Source organism: Cicer arietinum, chromosome 3 (assembly GCF_000331145.2).
Source record: "Cicer arietinum cultivar CDC Frontier isolate Library 1 chromosome 3, Cicar.CDCFrontier_v2.0, whole genome shotgun sequence".
Lineage (NCBI taxonomy): Eukaryota > Viridiplantae > Streptophyta > Magnoliopsida > Fabales > Fabaceae > Cicer > Cicer arietinum.
This window is the reverse complement of record NC_021162.2, coordinates 61,711,175-61,731,591: the sequence shown is the minus strand read 5'-3', so window position 1 is coordinate 61,731,591 and position 20,417 is coordinate 61,711,175. Positions and strand designations below refer to the sequence as shown.

General features: G+C 27.3%; 1 protein-coding gene across 1 annotated transcript; it reads left to right on the top strand.

Annotated features, from left to right (window-relative positions):
- Nucleotides 1-11,234: 11,234 nt before the first annotated feature.
- Nucleotides 11,235-12,149, top strand: LOC101499137 (RING-H2 finger protein ATL67-like). The gene has a single exon (XM_004492753.4). The coding sequence runs from the start codon at nt 11,499-11,501 to the stop codon at nt 12,033-12,035; it is 537 nt and encodes a 178-aa protein (XP_004492810.1). The 5' UTR covers nt 11,235-11,498; the 3' UTR covers nt 12,036-12,149.
- The last annotated feature ends 8,268 nt before the right edge of the window (nt 12,150-20,417 follow it).

The following is a 20,417-nucleotide window of genomic DNA, read 5'->3' as shown; positions in this document are numbered from 1 at the left end:
TGGAAAGAAATTGAAAGGTATGAGTTGTGTCAATGATGGCTGTTCTGTCTTGATATGCTGCAATAAATCCATGAATGTTCTTAAGAGTCTCTAACTCATTTGAAGTTAACACTGCACTGAAACCATACATGGCATGATCATAGGTGTAAACTACTTTCTTTGATTGTTGCTTTGATGGTTGATCAAGATCAAGTAGTTCTGTTTTTGAGTTTAGAGAATGAACTGTGGATTGAAACCAATCATGATGTGTTGTGAAGACTTGAGGAAAGAAGGATTTGTCCATATGGACTATGTATGTTGAAGTCTCAGCATTGACATGAAAGGTTAATTGAAACCAAGGAGTAATGAAGAGCATGATGAGGGGGAATGAAAACACAAAGTTTTGCTCCATTGATTGTTTTTGCAACTAAACAAAGAAAAGTTTTGGCTCTTGATTCCTATGAACAAGCTGATTATATGCCTATATATATAGAATTTTTTTAGTTTGGGTAATATCAATGATGACATTTATAAATTATTTAAATTTCCAAATGATTGAACAAAAGTTTTCTTGCATAAAAACTATTTAAGAAGTAATTTATGTTCAGAAATTTATGTATTTATGTATTTATTTATTTACAATGCAATAAATCATATATCAACAGGATGAGTTTAGTGGATGAGACTAGTCTCTCACAACGTAAAAAACAACGGTTCAAATTACGGTTAAAAGAGATATCTATATTTAATGTCTGATAATATCTCTTCCATTAGACGGAGTGATAATTACTACTTGAAATTCACAAAGATAAATACAAGATTTTGGATCGAATTCAAGATAAAATATTTTAATTTAAAAATATGAATATTTTTCATTTGAACTAAAACTTAAAGAGTAAACAGTATTAGCTCTGGTAAAGGAATATGTGGTAGCTCTGGTAAAGGAATATGTGGGGTAAAAAAGAGTAAATAAATCACATGTAAAACTTTGTCTTAAATCAATCATATATATGGCTTTATGCATGATGGACAAGTCAAAAATGGTTTAAATACACACAATTCTATTTGGACAATATAAAGTGCTGTTGTGTTGTGTTGATATTAAATGGAATGAAATACCCATCAAAATGTAAAAGTGGAGAGAACAGGTCTCCTATACAAAACTATGAATGGTAGATAAATTATTTAGAGAAATACTAGCATTTTAATATTTGATTTGATATATTTTGCTGTTGATTTAGTTCATTCAAAGTGTATCATAAAGTTAATACATTAAAGTTTAAGAATATTCATTTAAATTGTCTTTTTTTTTCTTCTTCAAGAAAATGATAAAAAAAAATCATACATAAGTGTAAGATCTTATATTCGAATCTGATATGCCGCCTAATAATATTTTCATTTGACAATAGACTTAAACCTTAAGAATAAATTGTCTTTTATTTTTATTTTGTCATGTGAGTTATTTTAATCACATTGAATACCGATAAATATAGTTAAAGACAAAATGTGAATTAATGTCTATTTTTTTTTTATAAGAGACTAAATTTAATTCAAACGATGAGGATAGTATAATCAAATTGATCATGTGTTGGGAGATTCTCTATTCATATTTTGAAATTGAAATCAACAATAAAGTAAAAAACACATTACCAATACAGATACATATTTCATAAACCAACGAGAAATTACCAAACCAAAAACTTAATCTTATCAACCAAATTAGTTTTTTCTACATATGGTCAACAATTAAGAGTAATGCAAAATCCATATTCTTTAATGTCATTTATCCACACAAAAAAAAAAAATATTTGTTGTTATTCGGTCATATAGATTACATGTGACATTTGACGTCACCAATTCAACCATGTGTAAGGCTAAGAAAATGTTGAAATTGATGATAAAGCGAGTCCTTCTCAAAATACGGGACCAACTAAACTAACAATTCTCAATCAATTTAACAAACACATAAAGTACAAATTTGAAACAAATAAAAATAATGCAACGAGACAGAAAACAAAAACATTGTACTAAAACGATAAACATAATACACTCAAATCATAAAATCAAACTAGAGAAAAAAAAATATCAAAACCACTTAATATAATAAAAGGAGAAAAAAAAGCAAATTAAAAAGAAGATTTCATATACAAATAATCTTAAATCATTCCTCTCTGATGGACAAAGAAGAAATGAAGCTAAGAATCTATGATGGGCAATGGTTTTTCACAGTCATGTGAGTCCTTCTTCATTACTTAATTTAGTGCAGGTGAATCAGAATCACGTACCGAATAGTAGTTTTTTTTTTAGTCCAAAAATAAAAGAAGACGTCTCTGTTCAGTAATCAATATCAAGAGAGATTTGGCACTACCAAATGTCAAATTTAGTATTATTAAAATATATTTATGTTTTAAAATCAAGACAAGGGTTGCTGACATTTCTTTTTTCTGGTGCAAGAAGGGTTGCTGACATTTCTTTTTTCTGGTGCAAGAAGGGTTGCTAACTTACTTAAACAATTAATGATCTTTACATCCAATAATAGATAAATTTATGGTTTAAATATAATATTTGTCTTTCATTTTTTATTAAAATGTTTATTTTGATTATTTATTATTTTAATTTATTTTTGTTATTAATAAATAATGCATGTTAATTATTTTTATCATACCCATTTCAAACAACCGTAAGATTATTGTCGTTCACACTTGAGGTCTAAAATAAGATTAACTAGATATTAACTCGTGAGTTGTCCGGTAGAATTTAATATATTAGTGAGTATGAAATAACAATAATATATAATTTATAAAATAACAATAATATATAATTTAAAAGCAATGTTAATTTTATTTCACAGTAGAATATACTCAAGTGTTTATATATCTATAGGTAAATATATTTTTTAATAATTATATATAAGTTATGTTTGCTTTAGTACAAAAGAAAAAGTAAAACATCGTTAACTAATACAGTTCGTGCAAAATATATTAAAATATGAGACTATTTATAAAGTTTTACAACTTTAGATATGCAATTTATGTCTTTAATATTTTTTAAATGTGGAATTGGTTTATTCAAGATTTTTAATTTAATTGAAGTGTTTCCTCTAATAATATATTTGTTAAATAGTTATGCATTTCTTTATTATTGAAGGTATACATTTAGCTATAATATTTCTTTATTTTATATAATTTATATTAGTTTTGAAATATTAGATTTATAAATTTATGTACTTTTTCACATTTTCAATTTTATATGCTCATCGTAATTCTGTCGATCTCATCGTCGATCTAATCATGCACTAAATAGTATTGTGTATCTTGTGATATGTTATAACATTCATTCAAGGGTGATAGTTTGTTAAATTCAAAATATTGAAACAATTCATTTGAGTGTGCCTTGAAATTATCAAATAATTATTTCATATAATCAAGAAACTTCAAGAGTGATTGAAAAAAATTATAAACAAAAAAAGTTTGTGAATGTTTTAGACAGAAAATTTCGAGTGAATAATGAATTAGTTAGAAGTTATTCATTTTCAAATATTTAATATTATACATTTTTATTTTTATTTTCAATTATGATTTGTGTATTTTTAATTATAAAAAGAAAAAAAATTACCGGAGACACATTCAACATAGACAAAAAACTCATTTTCTATACAATAATATTGATATATGATCTTGAACAATAATTGACACTAGAAAAATAATATTATTGAAGTATCTATGAACTAAGAGTATGTCACACAAATAGTTATAGTTTTGTTGCATTTCATAATATCGTTATCATTGCTTGAACTGAAAATTTACAAGAGAATGGTTGAAAAATAGAAGATAAATCTTGATATGTGTATGTAGTCGAACCTACATCGTGATGATTTGAAAATATTGAATGAATTGAATTTTTTTGTATAAGTTATTGAAATGAAATTTTTGATGAGTAATTAGAGTTTTTAAGTGTATTGATGAGTCGTTGAGTGGTAAATTAAAGCTGAAATTGTATAATGTATGAAATAATTGTCCTTGAATAGTCAAGTGAAAAAGTTTGCGTTACATATTGGAGAAACAAAACATAATGGAAGTAGAAAATGAAAACAATAGTGCGCTTTGAAATGTGGCACATCAGATTTTTTATGAGTTGGAAAATATTGGAGGACGTGGCATAGATAAAGATGAGTTGTCATAAATAGAATTTGGGGGGTTTTGTTTAAATATATTATAATAGATTGTAAAGGTAAGTGTACAACCTTAACAAAGACGAAATGAAAATACAAGTAACTTTGATAATTGTCGTTCATTTCAACGAATTTACATATATTTCAAAGGATATAAAAAGTTTTTTTTTTTCAAGTGCAAGTCTAGTGCTTAGTTAAATTGATGTTTTTTTTAAAGAACGTTATAGTGTATAGAGGGATTTCAATTATCAAATGTTCTTATAACTTTTGTTGTAATTGTAACGAAAACTAAAATATATCATTTATAAAACATAAATGATGAAAATTAATTAAAAAAAACAAATGATCAACATGAATATTAAATAAAAGATGAAAGACTAAAATTATATATAAGCCTAAGTTTATTTTAGCATTTGTTGCTAATTTTTTTACCTAAAAAAACAATAGTTATTAGAGTACACTCATATAATACAAATTCAAATTTGCTAAAATCGAAAATGACGACTATGTGAAAAAACTCACGACTTCCAAGTTAATAGCATAAGATGACAATATACATATAAATACGACAAGTTTCAACATTGCAAGGTCAATGTTATTGATTGAAATATGTAATTGATCAAAATTACTTTGTCAATCTAAACCAAAAAATATCACACCAAGATGGGAAAACCAAAAATCGTTATTTTTATTGATCAATCTATTTTAAAAATCAATAATTTATAACCATACCTCTAATGTTTAACTAAAAAAAGGGTGACATAACATATTTTAATATGATATGATCATTTAGAATGATTAACACCCATAAAATCGGAATAAAACATCATAAAAACTTAACTTTCAATTTCATAAAATTTTCATATTTATAATTTAATTAATGACATATGAATAATTAATGCATCTAGATGATTATATATCATAAAATTGTATCTCATGTTATTTAAAATACATTAAATCGTCATTTTTTTAGTTCAAAAATATGATAAATCAAAATTGCCGACTTTTAAAATAGAGAGATCAAAAGTACAATTAAACCAAATTAACATTTAGATAAAATGATAAAATTACATTTTAATTCGTTATCTTATTTAATTGTAATATATATATTTACATTTTTTTATTTGGTCACTTGTCTTTTTTAAACGAGTACATTTGATCTTTTTTCTATATAGGATTAATCTTAATGATTATAATTTTTTATTAAAATTTAAATAAATCAAAAAGAGAAAAATTTGGTCACTCATCTTCTTCTTCCTTAAACCCCAAGAGAAAAATCACCATCACGTGTGAATCTTCTTCATCTTTAACAAGTTGTTCTTTTCCAATGGTTTTCTGCAATGTTGGGAATGAATTTCTACGGTTTCTATTTTAAAACACAACAACTTTTCCCCTCTACCATTTGTATTTTAGTCTCTTTAATTGTTAATTCAAAAACACTAAAATTAATTGGTCCAGAAAAAACGTTGAATCACTACAATTAATACACGTGGCAAAGTCTTAATCAGTACAATGATGTATACGTCATGTGTTTTTGAGTAGCATGTGTAGGTGAAAAACTAAAATTAAAGGAATTTCATATTATGGATAGAATCTTAAAAAATTATTCAAACGATTAAAATAAAAATTCGCTCCAATAACGGTCTAAGACCACAATAACCATAGAAAAACGGGGGTGCCAATAGAAACTCCCATGAAATCGATATGAACAAAAGAAGGCTCTTCAAAACGGCAAACGACAAGTGGGCCTTTGGAGGTCTCCTCTATCAAAAATAGTGAAATGAGATTAACTTGAAACCTATCAAGAGAAGCACTTCCTGCAATGTGTTGAAGTTAGTTGAATTCAACGAGTTAAACATTATTCACTTCTGATCATTAAAATGGAAAAAACTGAATATGTTGATTTATGTAATTAGAATTAATTCAATAAATTTTAGGTGAGAGTTTATGTTGATTTTCGAAATCAATAATGTGAGGATCTATTTAACGGATGATTTATGAATACTTTTATTAGCATTTTTTGAATTTTGAGACACCAACTCATCTAAATTTTTTTATTAAAAAAAAATCAATTTGAATCATCTAACTAATTCAATTAGAAGGAGTGAGACATCTACTAGACTTGTTCTAGTCCATTTAAGGAGAACAATTTAAATCAATTTGAATCATCTAATTATTTATTTATTTACACATATTTGAGGGAGAACAATTTTACATAAAAAACATACACTTGAGTTTAATATGCATTCCTCGTCAAAAACTAAAGATAAAAATGATGTGAAAGGATAAAAAATAATGTGAAACGAAGATAAGAGAAGTAGAAATATGAAAAGTCGTACAAAGAAAAAGCACTTAACAATAGATTTTAGTTTGGATATTGATTTTAATCCAATGGTTGATAGAAGATACTCTCATCTCTCACAATATCAATATGCCCCCTATATATATATTATAAAACAGTTTGACACGTTAACTATATATAGAGCTTGGAGAAATAGGTGAACCTCTATTTTTTTTTATAAGCAATAGCCGAATCTCTATGCAATAAGCCTCTTACAAATAACAAATTGTCATAACGTCTAAGAAAACAAAATGTAAGAATTGCAAGTATAGAACAACACATATTCGAGAAATTAAACAAACATTTCCCATAGCAAGACAGCTAAGAAACTTCTTTAAGTTTTAGATTCCGTTAGTACACAACTTCAATTAGCTTCAAATTTGTTCAATGTGTTGCCAACAAATGACACTAAGCTTCCTCATTTATCCACGCTAGCTAAACCCAAAAAATAAAATCTCCATATTAATTTACATTCCAATCAAGTTTGCTATAGTTCTAAACACCATCACAAATTTTGTCCTACACCATGTCCTCTCATACCACCACCACCACCGATTCATCTTCATTAGATATGAACACCTTTGAAGATTTAGACACATTCACAAGGTTGTTTCTCTTAATAATATTTCTCATCCTTTTCGTTCGAGTTTGTTACGCATATTTTTCGTCACGTCGTAATGATCACAATTCTAATTACATCACGACGTTTATACAACGTCGAGGTGATAATAAAGACGTCACAATAGGGCTCCCCATTAGTATTATAAATTCTTACGACACATTTTCTTTCACCAAAAACAACTTTGACACTGTTAATAATGATTATGACACGAGCTGTTCCATATGTATTTCGGATTATAAGGAATCGGAGATATTGAGGATGATGCCGCATTGTCGCCACTATTTTCATCGAAATTGTGTTGATACATGGTTGAAGGTTAATGGATCGTGCCCAATTTGTAGGAACTCACTGTTACAAGCTAATAATGATGAATCAAACTTAGAACGTGTTTAAAATTAATAACCCAAATTGAAGTAGGAAGAGATTTTTTTTCTTGTGGTGTAGCTTGTTCTAGTTTCTCTTTTGTAATTTGGTTTTACTTGCCATTTGAGAAACCGTAAATTGTAAATGTTTTGTCCATAACTAGTACTAGATGAAAGTTTACTTCCCAAATGTTTTCAACCGATATTTGCATGTTTTTGGAGAACAATAGTATAATTATTTTTAATATTAGAATATAATATATCCGATCTAATAATATATCAATATTTATTAGTTGAACTAGAAATTACACGAACAATATGCAAATTAATAATTACGATTAAAATATATACCAAAAAATTGCATGTACCATTTGTTTCTAGATTGGCTCGTAGTATTTAGCTAGGATGTCTAGTGAATTTTCTTTTTTCAATTGCTATATGGAAAATATAACAAGTATTCTTAAGTGTGTTGATAACACTTGTTAGGAAATAAAAAATGAAAATATAACTTTGAAAATAATACATTCAATTTCCTAAAATTTAATTTTTTTTAATTCCTTAAAAAGTAAGTATCACTACGCCAAAAATGGTATTTTACAGCGCTTTTTTTAAGTCATTTACAGCGTTTTTTTTTTTTTAAAAAAAATGCTGTAAAATGATACAACAATGCTCTTTAAAATAAAAAAGCGTTGTAAATCCCTTATAATAACGCGCTGCTTGTTGTACTAGTTTTACAGCGCTTTTTAAAAAAAGTGTTGTAATAGGTGCATTCATTTATTTCAGTTAGATCTCTTTCTAGGATTATATCAACAATCTCCTTCACGAATCGCAATATATAGGATCTGCAGTCTATGTTGTTAGTTTGACGAGGACACTATAAAATAAAACATATAAGTCAATAAATATTTGTGCATTGATTAATGAAATTTTAAAGGCATATATTTCAAACATTTATTGGAATCCATGTGATTTATTTGACTTTTGCTTCGACACTGTAACACTCATTTGAGCTCGGAAAACTTGTAAAGCACTATCAAATAAATGTGATTATTAGTATTAACAAACACATTATATATATATGTGTGTGTGTGTGTGTGTGTAAGAAATAAATGAATAAATGAATACAATACCTGAAGAGTGCGAAGAAATACGTAGGGTTACGGTTTCGTTTAAGAAGGAACATCGAGAATGCGCAGAAATACGAACGGTTCGTAGGACAGAGTAGGGTTCGCAATGAAAAGAGTACATAATAATGTTCGTAGGATAGTAACAAATATGAAGATGGTTTGCAATGAAGATGGTTAACAATATATTCGTAGGGACAGTAGGGTTTGAAGAGTGCGAAGAAATACGTAAGGTTCGTAGGGTTACAGTTTCGTTTAAGAAGGAACAGTGAGAATGCGCAGAAATACGAACGGTTCGTAAGACAAAAGAGGGGTTCGCAATGAAAAGAGTACATAATAATGTTCGTAGGATAGTAACAAATATGAAGATGGTTTGCAATGAAGATGGTTAACAATATATTCGTAGGGACAGTAGGGTTCCCAATGAGAAGGACACTGAAGTGTAGTGAAGTTTATGTAATGAAAAGGAAACTGAAGGGTTTAATGTTATATATAAAATCCTATTACAGCGTTCTTTAAAAAAAAAATAAGGAGATCTTTTACAGCGCTCTTTAAAAAAGCGTTGTAATAGGCTTTTAAAAAATAAAATAAAGATGTCTTTTACAACGCTTTTTTAAAGAGTGCTGTAAAAGACCACTTTATTTTATTTTTTTTAAAGCCTATTACTGCGTTTTTTTAAAGAGCGCTGTAAAAGATCACCTTATTTTATTTTTTAAAGCCTATTACAGCGCTTTTTTAAAGAGCGCTGTAAAAGACCACCTTATTATATTTTTAAAAAGCCTATTACAGCTTTTTTTAAAGAGCGTTGTAAAAGACCACCTTATTTTATTTTTTTTAAAGCCTATTACAGCGCTTTTTTAAAGAGCGCCGTAAAATGTCTCCTTATTTTATTTTTTAAAAGCCTATTACAGCGCTTTTTTAAAGAGCGTTGTAAAAGACCTCCTTATTTTATTTTTTTAAAGTCTTTTACCGCGTTTTTCCAAAAAGCGCTCTAATAGGCCCTTTATTATGTGAAAGCGCAAACCTTTTACCACGCTTGTCAAAAAAGCGTTGTTGTATTCTCTGTTATTTTTAAAATATCATACAACAACACTTATATTTAATAAGCGCTATAAAATGTCATTTTTGGCGTAATGTATCTTAAAGGAAAATTATTAACTGTGTCCAAGTTTGATTCATCTAATTGAATGTTTAATGGAAGCAAATTCAATTTATTTCATTAGCAATGATATTATAACACAAAATGATCAATAATAAAAAAAAATTAGTGAACGTAAATTTGTGACCACCTTCACTAAAGTCTGATTAACCCACGTTGGGTCATCGCTTCAAAAACTCAACCAAAAGATTTTATAATATTACCGCTAATATCTAAATTATTAAGATACATCTTTCCTAGGTTGCTTAAGGGGTTAGGGAAGCATCTACGAGAGTTTTAGAATCAACTCAAAATAAAAATTTCTAAACACAATTCAAAGGAAGTTTTTACGGTACAGTCTGATATATTTGTTCTTTAAATTACTAAACTAAATAATAAACTAACGATTATTTTTATAAATTAAATAATTATTAACTGATTTTTGGATTTAAAAAAAATTATAGTTTATAAACATTATACTAATATTTTACATTGTATGATAAAAAATATTTGATGTTCACTATTATAAGTAATAAGAATTTAGAGAAAAAAATTAATTTTATTTCACTGACACTTTTGATAAATAATATTTAGTTATTATTATAATTTTTTTAGATAATAGAATAAAACAAGCTCCATTTAACTATTAATTTAAAGACTAAATACATCTATATATATGTCAAATTGACGCATGTACTATATAATTTTTCTCACTCTAATTAGACGTACTAATTAGTAAACTCGTAACTTCACCCTCCCTCGCATATCTAAGAAGGAAATAAACCATGTTGTAAATGTCTTCACAAAATTTATCATCTCGCCAACAAATACACACGCATGTGATGCTTTGAGTTTCAGTGAAAATCACATCAACGTTATTATCTCTGTTTCAAAATAATCATTGCAGATTTACAATTAATTATTTCACATAGATTAAGAAAAGATGATAAAAGCGATTGTTGATGTTAGGGATACAAATTTTATATCTCAAATCTCAAATTTTTTATTTAATACTAGGTATTAATATTTTGTGAAAAAGGAATCTCTCGCTTGTGTGACCGTAAAAAAAAATCCATTTTAGTGGGAGCAATTAACTTTAAGTGCTATAACATTTTTTGCATTTAGTCTAGATTTATAATCTTTTAATATTTTTATATATTCATCTTTGCAAAAAAAAGTGAAGATCTTAGCTATACCTCACATCAAGTTGACATATAATTTGGAAAGGTATTCGGGTTGGAATGATGGGTAGAGATGAGTGATTTTCTGTTTAGATTTTGACATGTCGTTGAGTTGATTCAGAGTATTTTCTATACAATAATTTGACAACTTGGTAACAAGTATCCAACAAATATTGTTGAAGAACTGGGGGAATTGTTGTCTTTGGTGAAAGTTTTTGGTTTCTTAAAAGAGCAAAGGTACACTCTAATTGAAATTGATTTAAAGTAAAGAATTGAGAAATGAAATCATGAATACAATAAAAATGACGATATAATTGTGGCACTTTTTTATTTAGAATAATTATATGCAGTCCAATTTCCAATTGCAAGTTAATGCAGTCCAACCCCCTCATTGAGAGTCTCTCCATAGTATTAAATGCAGCAGATGAAACTCTCACCCACCCTTTTCTCCTCCTCCAAAAAAACATAAAAATAAAAATAAAAAATTCCCATTCTAACCCTCTCTCTTTTCTGTCCCTCAACAAATGGAGAATTCCCATTTTTCTCCTCTTCATCGACAACATCTTCTTCTCCTTTCTCCATGTCCTCTCCTCATAGTTACTTCACCAACTTTGGGTTCGGCTATTCAATAGCCATAGCCCTCGCTTTTCTCGTTCTCTTCGCCACTCTCATCCTCTCTTTCTACTTCTGTTGCCGCACCAATAATAATCCCAACAACAATCATAATTCCATCCACGACACTCCCAATTACTCTCTCGGCGTCGTTGTTTCACGTGACATCTTCGTAACGGAAGACGATGAAGAAAACACGGTGGTGGGTCTAGACGAGAACGTAATAAACTCGTATCCGAGGTTTCAGTTCAACAGAAACAACGCAACTGTATTGGGACAGAACAGTACGTGTTCTATATGTTTGTGTGAGTACAAAGATTCGGAGATGCTGAGGATGATGCCTGAATGTCGTCATTACTTTCACCTATGTTGTCTCGATTCGTGGTTGAAGCTTAATGGTTCTTGTCCTGTTTGTCGGAATTCGCCTCTTCCTACGCCGCTTTCTACGCCACTTCAAGAGGTTGTTCCTCTTTCTCACTATTCAGCTGATCGGAGACGGAGGTGATTTTTTTTTCTTTTTCTTTTTTTTTTTTTATAGGGTATTTTGTTTTTGTTTTGATTTGTATTTTACATAACATCAATTCAAGTAAATGCTATTGCTTGTAGATTCTTAGTTTAATTCACTGAAATGTCGAAGCTGATTTTTTTTTTATTTGGATTGAAATCGTAAATTTATGGGTCGCGTTACAAAGTTAATAAAAATTGTAGTTTGATATATAATTTTTAAAAGAAAATATATCAATAATTTAAATAAAAAAATAGGTTATTAAAATAAAAAATCTGTTAATACGACTTAAACTGGATTATATTTCGTTAAAAGGACTTTAAAATCAACACGATTACAGCCATAATTATGCATTTAAAATCATGAATTGTATTCTCCAAGCGCATGTTTGGAATATGGAGTAGAAGCAATAAAATGGAGCTTCTAATCTCGGTCAATATTGCATTGATATTGTGGATTCAAACTCAAATCCAAACATAGACTGTATTTATGATAATTATTCATTCACGTAGTTTCATGAAAATCCAAATGCTTTGATTTATACTACTAGTATTCAACATTTGCTTTATAACACAACTCAAACTATATGCCTGCTTAAACCATTAGTTTTTCTCAAATTTAGTTTTTTAAATTTATACAAAACTATATGTATGCTCGCGCTATCGTGTGAGTTTAATCATGAAATTAATCTAATTTTTTTTTCTTAAATTGTGTGGAGTTAAATGTGTTAATTTTAAGAGAAAAACTATCTTTTAAAATAGATATGTTGTAAAATATCATATATTAGAGGTTAAATTTGAAAATATATAAAATTCTTTTAATAATGTAGAATTAAGATTTAGTGAAAATATTAATTATTTACTATGTATTTTATTAAGAGATCGAAAAATTTAAAACTATGAAAATTATTTACAAATATGCAAATGACAACTGATTCTCGAAAACGTGAAAAGTTTAACAAAATTGTGTTATGGCAATGAAATATATTCCATAATCATAATTAAAGTGTTTATGATGGTATAACTTGCAGAAATCTTATTTATATTGTTATATATTTAATAATATTATTGAAGTTTTAAGTATCAATTAATTATACTAAATATACATAATAAAATAGAAATAAAAATTAACACACATAAAACTAAATTAGTAGAGTTATTTTAGTATCATAAGGTTGCTTAAATATTTTGTTGTTTTTTATATCACCAATCAAACTACATTTAAAATAGTAAAGAATTTATATATTGGAGTAACAGCGTCTAACATTTATGATCTAATGAAGATGTTTTTGTAGTTTCAACACCAACACCTCATAATAATCATTTGGATGTTGGATCCACCATTTTTCTAGTTACTTAAATCATCTCCACTTACACACAACAATAAATCAATACAATATAATCGTATAGAAAAATATGTAAACTTATCAAACATAAAATGTAAAAGCACAACCATACCATAATACAAAACCACAAAAATAACTAATTCAAAAATGAGATAACGTTACCATGGTAGCTACCCAATATATATATATATATTATAACTGAAGAGAACATCATTTTTACTTCTTCAGTTTAACAAAAACAATAAACGATTATGCCACATCAAATTCTAGAAAAGCACATTGATCTGGGAAAAAGAACAAAATAATACAAAATAACAATTTAGAATATATGTAGAGAAAATAGAGATTGTACAGAGAATTAGACTTTGAAGAGTACGATGAAATTGGATAGACAAAGAAATAAATAAGAAAAGAAATGGAAGAGTAGATATTTGAAATTGAAAATGAGAATTTTGATCCCCACAAGAAATTACAAAGAATCTTAAATACAAATTCTTGTAAACTGTAACTATTATTGTATATGAGATTGGTGCAATAATTTGTGTGGCAAACGGACAATGCAAATTATGGTCATTGCAATATGGTAAAAGTTGATTTTTACAATAAACAAATCCAATATTATTGTTGAGTGTTGTTGTTGTGTGATATGTATGATGATTTTCAATATTATAAAACTCTAAATTTCATTTACCAACTTACCAAATATGTATAAATTAATTATTTAAAATTTAAATTGATTGAGGAATGGTGAGTGAGTGACTTACAAGTTAATTAGTAGGTAGATTTAAGTTTAGAAAACAAAAATATTTAATAACAGAAAAGATGAAAACAATAATCACATGAAACAATTACGTACATTGATGGATTAAGTAACGAAAAATGAATTGTATTAAGAGATATGAATGACAATGTATTATAATGAAGGAACATAAGATAAAATGGTGAATTATTATAACAAGTGACACATCAAATTTTTTATAATATATAACAAATTTGAATAGATAACACATAAATAGATGATATGTCACTAAAAAAGATTAAAAAATTATTTTAATATGTTATATGATAAATAGATTTAAATAGTCGATAAAGTAGGTAAAAGTTGTCAATTTTGCCACTAAAATATATGAAAATTTGTCACTGTAGTTCTTAATATCTTAATGATATGGGCTAAATCCACGGATTTTATAGTTTGTCAAAAAAAAGTATTTTATATATTTTAAAAAACTATTTATTTTATGTAGTTTAAAATATAAATTGTAGAGACCGCCATACTTTAGAGACTAACGTAATTGATCATTTATTTATAGTGTTTGGATGCACTTGTAACAACATATTATTGCTTTCCAATGTGAAATGACTCTGATTTTATGAATCTACAAATTGTAATTTTGGTATGAACGTGAGTGGAAAACGAAGAAGTGAGGTTTTCCAAACATTGGTTTAGCCTTATATGATAAAAAAAACAATTATGATTCATGTACCAAATTTAACAAGTGTGTGTTTGGTTTTTCTCTAAGATGATGCAAAATTGATTCTAGACTAAAGTTGTACAATCAATTTGACATTTTTGGACGTGTTTGGATTGAATTAATTTTGTTCTAAAATTGATTATAATTTTTGAAGCTTGACACTTTAATTGATTTAGTAGATGTTTAATTTTATAATAAAATTGGCAAAATCATAGTATGTTACCATGAAAGCAAATATATAAATATACTTTTAAATTTATTGTTGAATCTACTTTTATAATAATGTATTTTAATTTGAATTAATTTATATTTAATTTATTTTTAGTTAAAATTTATTAATTTAAAATTAATTTTTATCAACTAATTATTTGATTTATATACCTACTTTATATTTTAAATTAGATTCAGTGCATATTTAATTTTGAAGTAAAATTAATAAAATAACCATAAATTACAGCATCAATCAAGTTGAAACCAAAATACACTCAATCTAATCTAAAATTCAAAGTATGGACATAAATCAAACCGTTGGATTTTAATTCCTCAACTGTACGAAATGGGTCATGCAAGATGTGTACTGTATTTTGTTGATATGACATTGCATGCCATTTTACATCCCATGTCATCATGAAAGTATTTGGAAATGTGACTTTTAAGATGGACCACTTTAATTGTGGTCTATGTTAAATACCATTATTTGGAAAATGATTCTCTAAAAAAAACTCATATTTTTTCAAGTTTCAAATCTCAATTTTTAATCAACTTTTCTCCATTTTCACATTTAAAAATTATTCACTTTTTATATTTCAAGGTCAAGATGTTTTACATTTTTTTTACAGAGGAGATTTTCATCCAACATATTTGATTTTGTTATTGTATCACAAAGTTTTATGAGAATATAATAAAATATTGTTATTATTTATAAGATTTAATTTAATTGATAAATATTGATATTATTTCGTGAAATATTTTATTTTAAATTTAAATTTAAATTTAAAATTTTATTATTACATATAAACTTTTTACCATTTCATCTAAAAAACACAGTATTATTATATGAATTAAAATATAAAATAGAACAGTATTGTATTCTAGATAGTTGGATCAATTATATCACAAAACAATGGTTTGACAAAGTTGTAATTTAATCTTATAATAAAAATCCAACAATTGAGATATAAAACAGTGTGTGACGTTAAATATACATGAAAGTGTGTATTTATTTGACACGAATTTGTAGAGATAGTGGTAACTGGTAATAAACCCAAAGTATAATCCCTTAACGAAGTTTGCTATTCTTTTTGTTCCTCTTGAATCCTATTTAAGAGGGTTTTTTATATTATTAAAGAAAAATAAATATAAATTTATTAGTAAATATTAACTAAATCTTAAAAACAAAAATATACCTCAAACTAAAATATTTTCCTCTCACTCTAAATTTTATTTATTAAAAAAGTACTGCTTTTTTATTTCACTTTATTTTTTATGGGATAAAATATTCTTCTTGTTTGAGTATAGTAATCGGATGGAACTTCCTTTTCAAGTGTGTGTAGAATGTCAAAGGATCCTTGACTTGTTTGTTGTGTGGTCACGGGCATGCTAACATGTGTGTGCTTATGAAATTTTCTCAATTTTTCTTGTCTAGCCAATTGAAGTGGTCAAACATATTCATTTTGGAACTCGTGGTCAATGATATTCTTACACTTGCTGATTCTATAAAATTTCACCCACCTCCTTTCCTCTTTGATCACATAATTTATTACTTGCTAACTGAAGAGGTAAATTTATTGAATAACTCATTTCTTATTTACTCAAAATATATTGTTAAGTATAATACAACTATATATCAATATTCTCCCTTAAGCTGATGAACATATAAATATGATTCTAAATTTGGATAAAAAAATATGAAATGGTGTAGGATCCAAAGATTTCGTAAATATATCTGCAAGTTGAAGATGCAAAGAAATTGGAAGTAAACAAAAAAGATGTGTTGAAGCTTTACATGCACAATATGACAATCGGGCTCAAGATGTTTGGTGCGTTCGAGAAGGAAGAATTTGAGGCAATATGTCTTGTTGATTGGTTATCACAATAAAGAAAGGGCATGTTTCATGTAAGGAATCTTAAGATCATTGAAAAGATACATGAGTTATTGAAGCTCGCAAACAGTGGACGTCACGGCCTTATACTTGACCTCAGTAGAAGAATGAGAGACGATAGCTTGTTTCTTATATTTCCATTATATAAGAGAATCACCTAGGAAGATGTAAAAACCGATAATAGATTTGCGTGTGTCGGGAAACTAGCTCAATCTGAATCACAAAAGGACTTGAGTTGAAGATGAGAAGATGTTGGAAAAAATAGTTCGTGAGCTGATGATGATTTGAGGTAATGGAAAATTTGAAGAGCAAATTAACATAATCAATGGAAATATAAGGAAATATATGCTCATAGAAAACAATGTTTTGTGAAGTAAAAATATCACGTACATCATAGAAAACAATTTTGTTTTTGGTTTAAATCCAAGAAATATCCTTTTGTGAGCTGTAGGATTCAATTTAGTCTTATATATGATTTAATATAGTTGAAGCAAAAGAATGACAATCAAACACTTTTAAGTCATTAAAAGTAGGTGGCATATCATAAGGTGTCTTATTTTGTAAGACATGTGTAAGTAATTTGTTTTTAATAAAAGTGGAATGACAAAGAGCAAAAGACCAAAAACATTTGAGAAGTTGAGAGTGAACAAGTAAAGTTCTAGTGACATTTAATAGATGATTGTATTTTCTCTCAACAATGGAATTTTGTTGAGGTGTTTTCACACATGAAGTTTGATGTAAAATACCTAAATCAAAATAAATAAATAAAAAGTAGGTATATTTAACTCAACGCCGTTATCACTTCTAATAGTTTAAATTTTAGTTGAAAATTGAGTGGAAACAAATGTGCTAAAGTGTTGGAGCTTAAATCTAATTTCTGATTTAGCTTTCAAATGGAAAACCCAAGTGAATCTTGTATAGTCATCAACAATGGTTAAAAGATACTTATATCCATCTATTAAAATGTCACCAATGGGATGCCAAATGTCAACATGTATTAAATCTAAAGCATGTAAAGAAATGTTAGAACTTAAAGGAAAAGGAAGTCTAGAAAATTTGTCAAAATGACAAGCATCACAAATTACTTTTTTATTGATGGAAACAATTTACATATGTGTAAAACAAAAATAAAGGGATGGCCTAACCTATAATGTCAAATATCAAAAGAATTAGAATTCATACTATATACTCGATTATTACAAGAAATAAAATCATGTAAAACAGAATCATCAAAGTGAAAAACAAATCATCAAAGGACAAAACATGAGATTTTTTTAGAACATAAAGGTTATTATGATGCTTCATAATCTCAATCATCTTCTGGGTATGTGAATCTTGAATAACACAAGAGTTTTTACTAAATATTAGCCTACAATTTAGGTTGAGTTAATTTAGAGGTTGAAATCAAACTAAATTTAAATTGAGGTATAAAGAGAACATTGTGTAAAGATATGGATTTATCAAAGTTAATGGAGACAACATATTTATCAAAGATATGGAAACATGTAACATATTTTTGTTGTTTTAAGTTGTTGGCGGTTGTGCTAAGTTTACATTTTCATGGAATCGAACAAATACAAGAAGGGGTAGGATAGAGATCTTCAAACTCATCATCTGATTAGATTTTTAGACCTGTGAAGAATATTGAAAGATAGCGATCTCCCTGCTTGATGGAGAGGAGATCGCGAAGAAGATCGGAACTTCGAAAGTGGTTACTTTTGGTGAATCTTTCGTGCAAATCACACCAAAGATCGTAAGAGGTGTCGATGTAGATAATACTCTGAGAAATGTGAGAAGATAAGGTTATATTCATCCAAGAAATTACCATGTTGTTGGCACGATTCCATAGCTCAAAATCAGGTAAGTTGACGTCGATTGAGGAAGAGATCCATTGTTGAATTGAATATTGTTTTTGGATGATAAAACATGTTTCATGGCCTTGCTCCAATTGTAGTAGTTGTTGTCGTTTAAGAGGGGTGTGACAAGAACATCGACAAGATTATCACCGAGATAAAGATAATAAGGGCTATGAGGGTTGAGTGTGGGGTCTTTTATGGAGACGGTGGCAAAACAATTTGTGGTTCAGAATCAGAAGAAGAATCAGAGTTATCGTTGGAATGATGAAAGAGGAAAATCTTGAAGAAGAAAAATGAATAGGAAAATGAATTCTGGTTTGAGAAATCTAGAAGACTTTTAGGATTGAGAATTCAAAAAGACAATTTGGAGGCATTATGGGTTTGAGATCTCAAAAAAAAATGAAGAAGAATTCTAGTTTTGAGAAATGAAGCAGAAGCAAGAATTGTTAAAATCTGATACCATATTACTTATTAATTGAAAGGAAAAATTTATTGAATAACTTTATCTCTTATTAACTGAAAATATATTGTTATGAATTACAAAGAATAGGTTCTTATATATAAAAAAAGTAGAGTGAGCTCTAATTACCAATAGGTATGCACATTTATTTGCATCACGAATAATATGATGAACTTCCAATTTTGTATGGAGTACTTACCTGGTACCAGTACTTCTAAAATGGTGAAATACATACTCATATTGGGTACTTGTTTGGTACTGGCACTCGTAGGTACGCTATTTTTCATATTAATTTATTGCGTGTGAAATTGATGATTTTGTTATATATTAATATATTATTATTATTATTATTTGAATTAATTTGTGGTCGTAAGCAAATAAAATTGTGTCTTTTAAAAATTTTATTATAATTTTGTATCGTAAATTGAATAATTTAACTCTTTTAATTAAGTTATATAAAAAATTCATGTTTTTATTGAAGTATTCGTACGATAATTTTTTACAGAATACTTTATCTCGTATCCATACTCATACATGATATTGGTATTGTACTTGTAGCTATGCATCATAGTTTTTAAAGTATGTGAATATAGCCTCTAAATTATTTAATAAAAAAATTAGTTAATCACATTTAAACTATAGAATATCAAAAAAATTGAATCTATCATTCAAACTACACTCTATAATCAGATAAATTAAATAGTTAAAAAAAATTAAATTAAGATATGTTAAAGATATTATCCTTAAATATGAGGCAAGTTATTGGTATTTTACATATATTTTATTTTAAAAAAATTAAATAATTTTGCTCATATTTCTTTCTAAGTAATTGCAGTAGTTCTTTAAAAAAAGTGAGGGTGCATTTCATATTAGAGCTTTTTCTATTTGTACACAATAGATGAGTGTTTGTTTAGGATTTACCTAATTTAAAGTTGGTAGAGTAAAATAATAATAGTAAAACAAAAAAATAGTTAATGTTACAATATATTTGGAAAAATTTGTGTTTCACATTCAAAATAATAGATAGAACTCTAAGGGCTTGATTGGTTTGAGAGAAATAAGAAAGAGAGAGTTAAAGAATAATTAAAGAGAAATGATAAACTTCTCTTTTTTGTTTGGTTTCTAGAGAAGTAAAAAAGAGAGACTC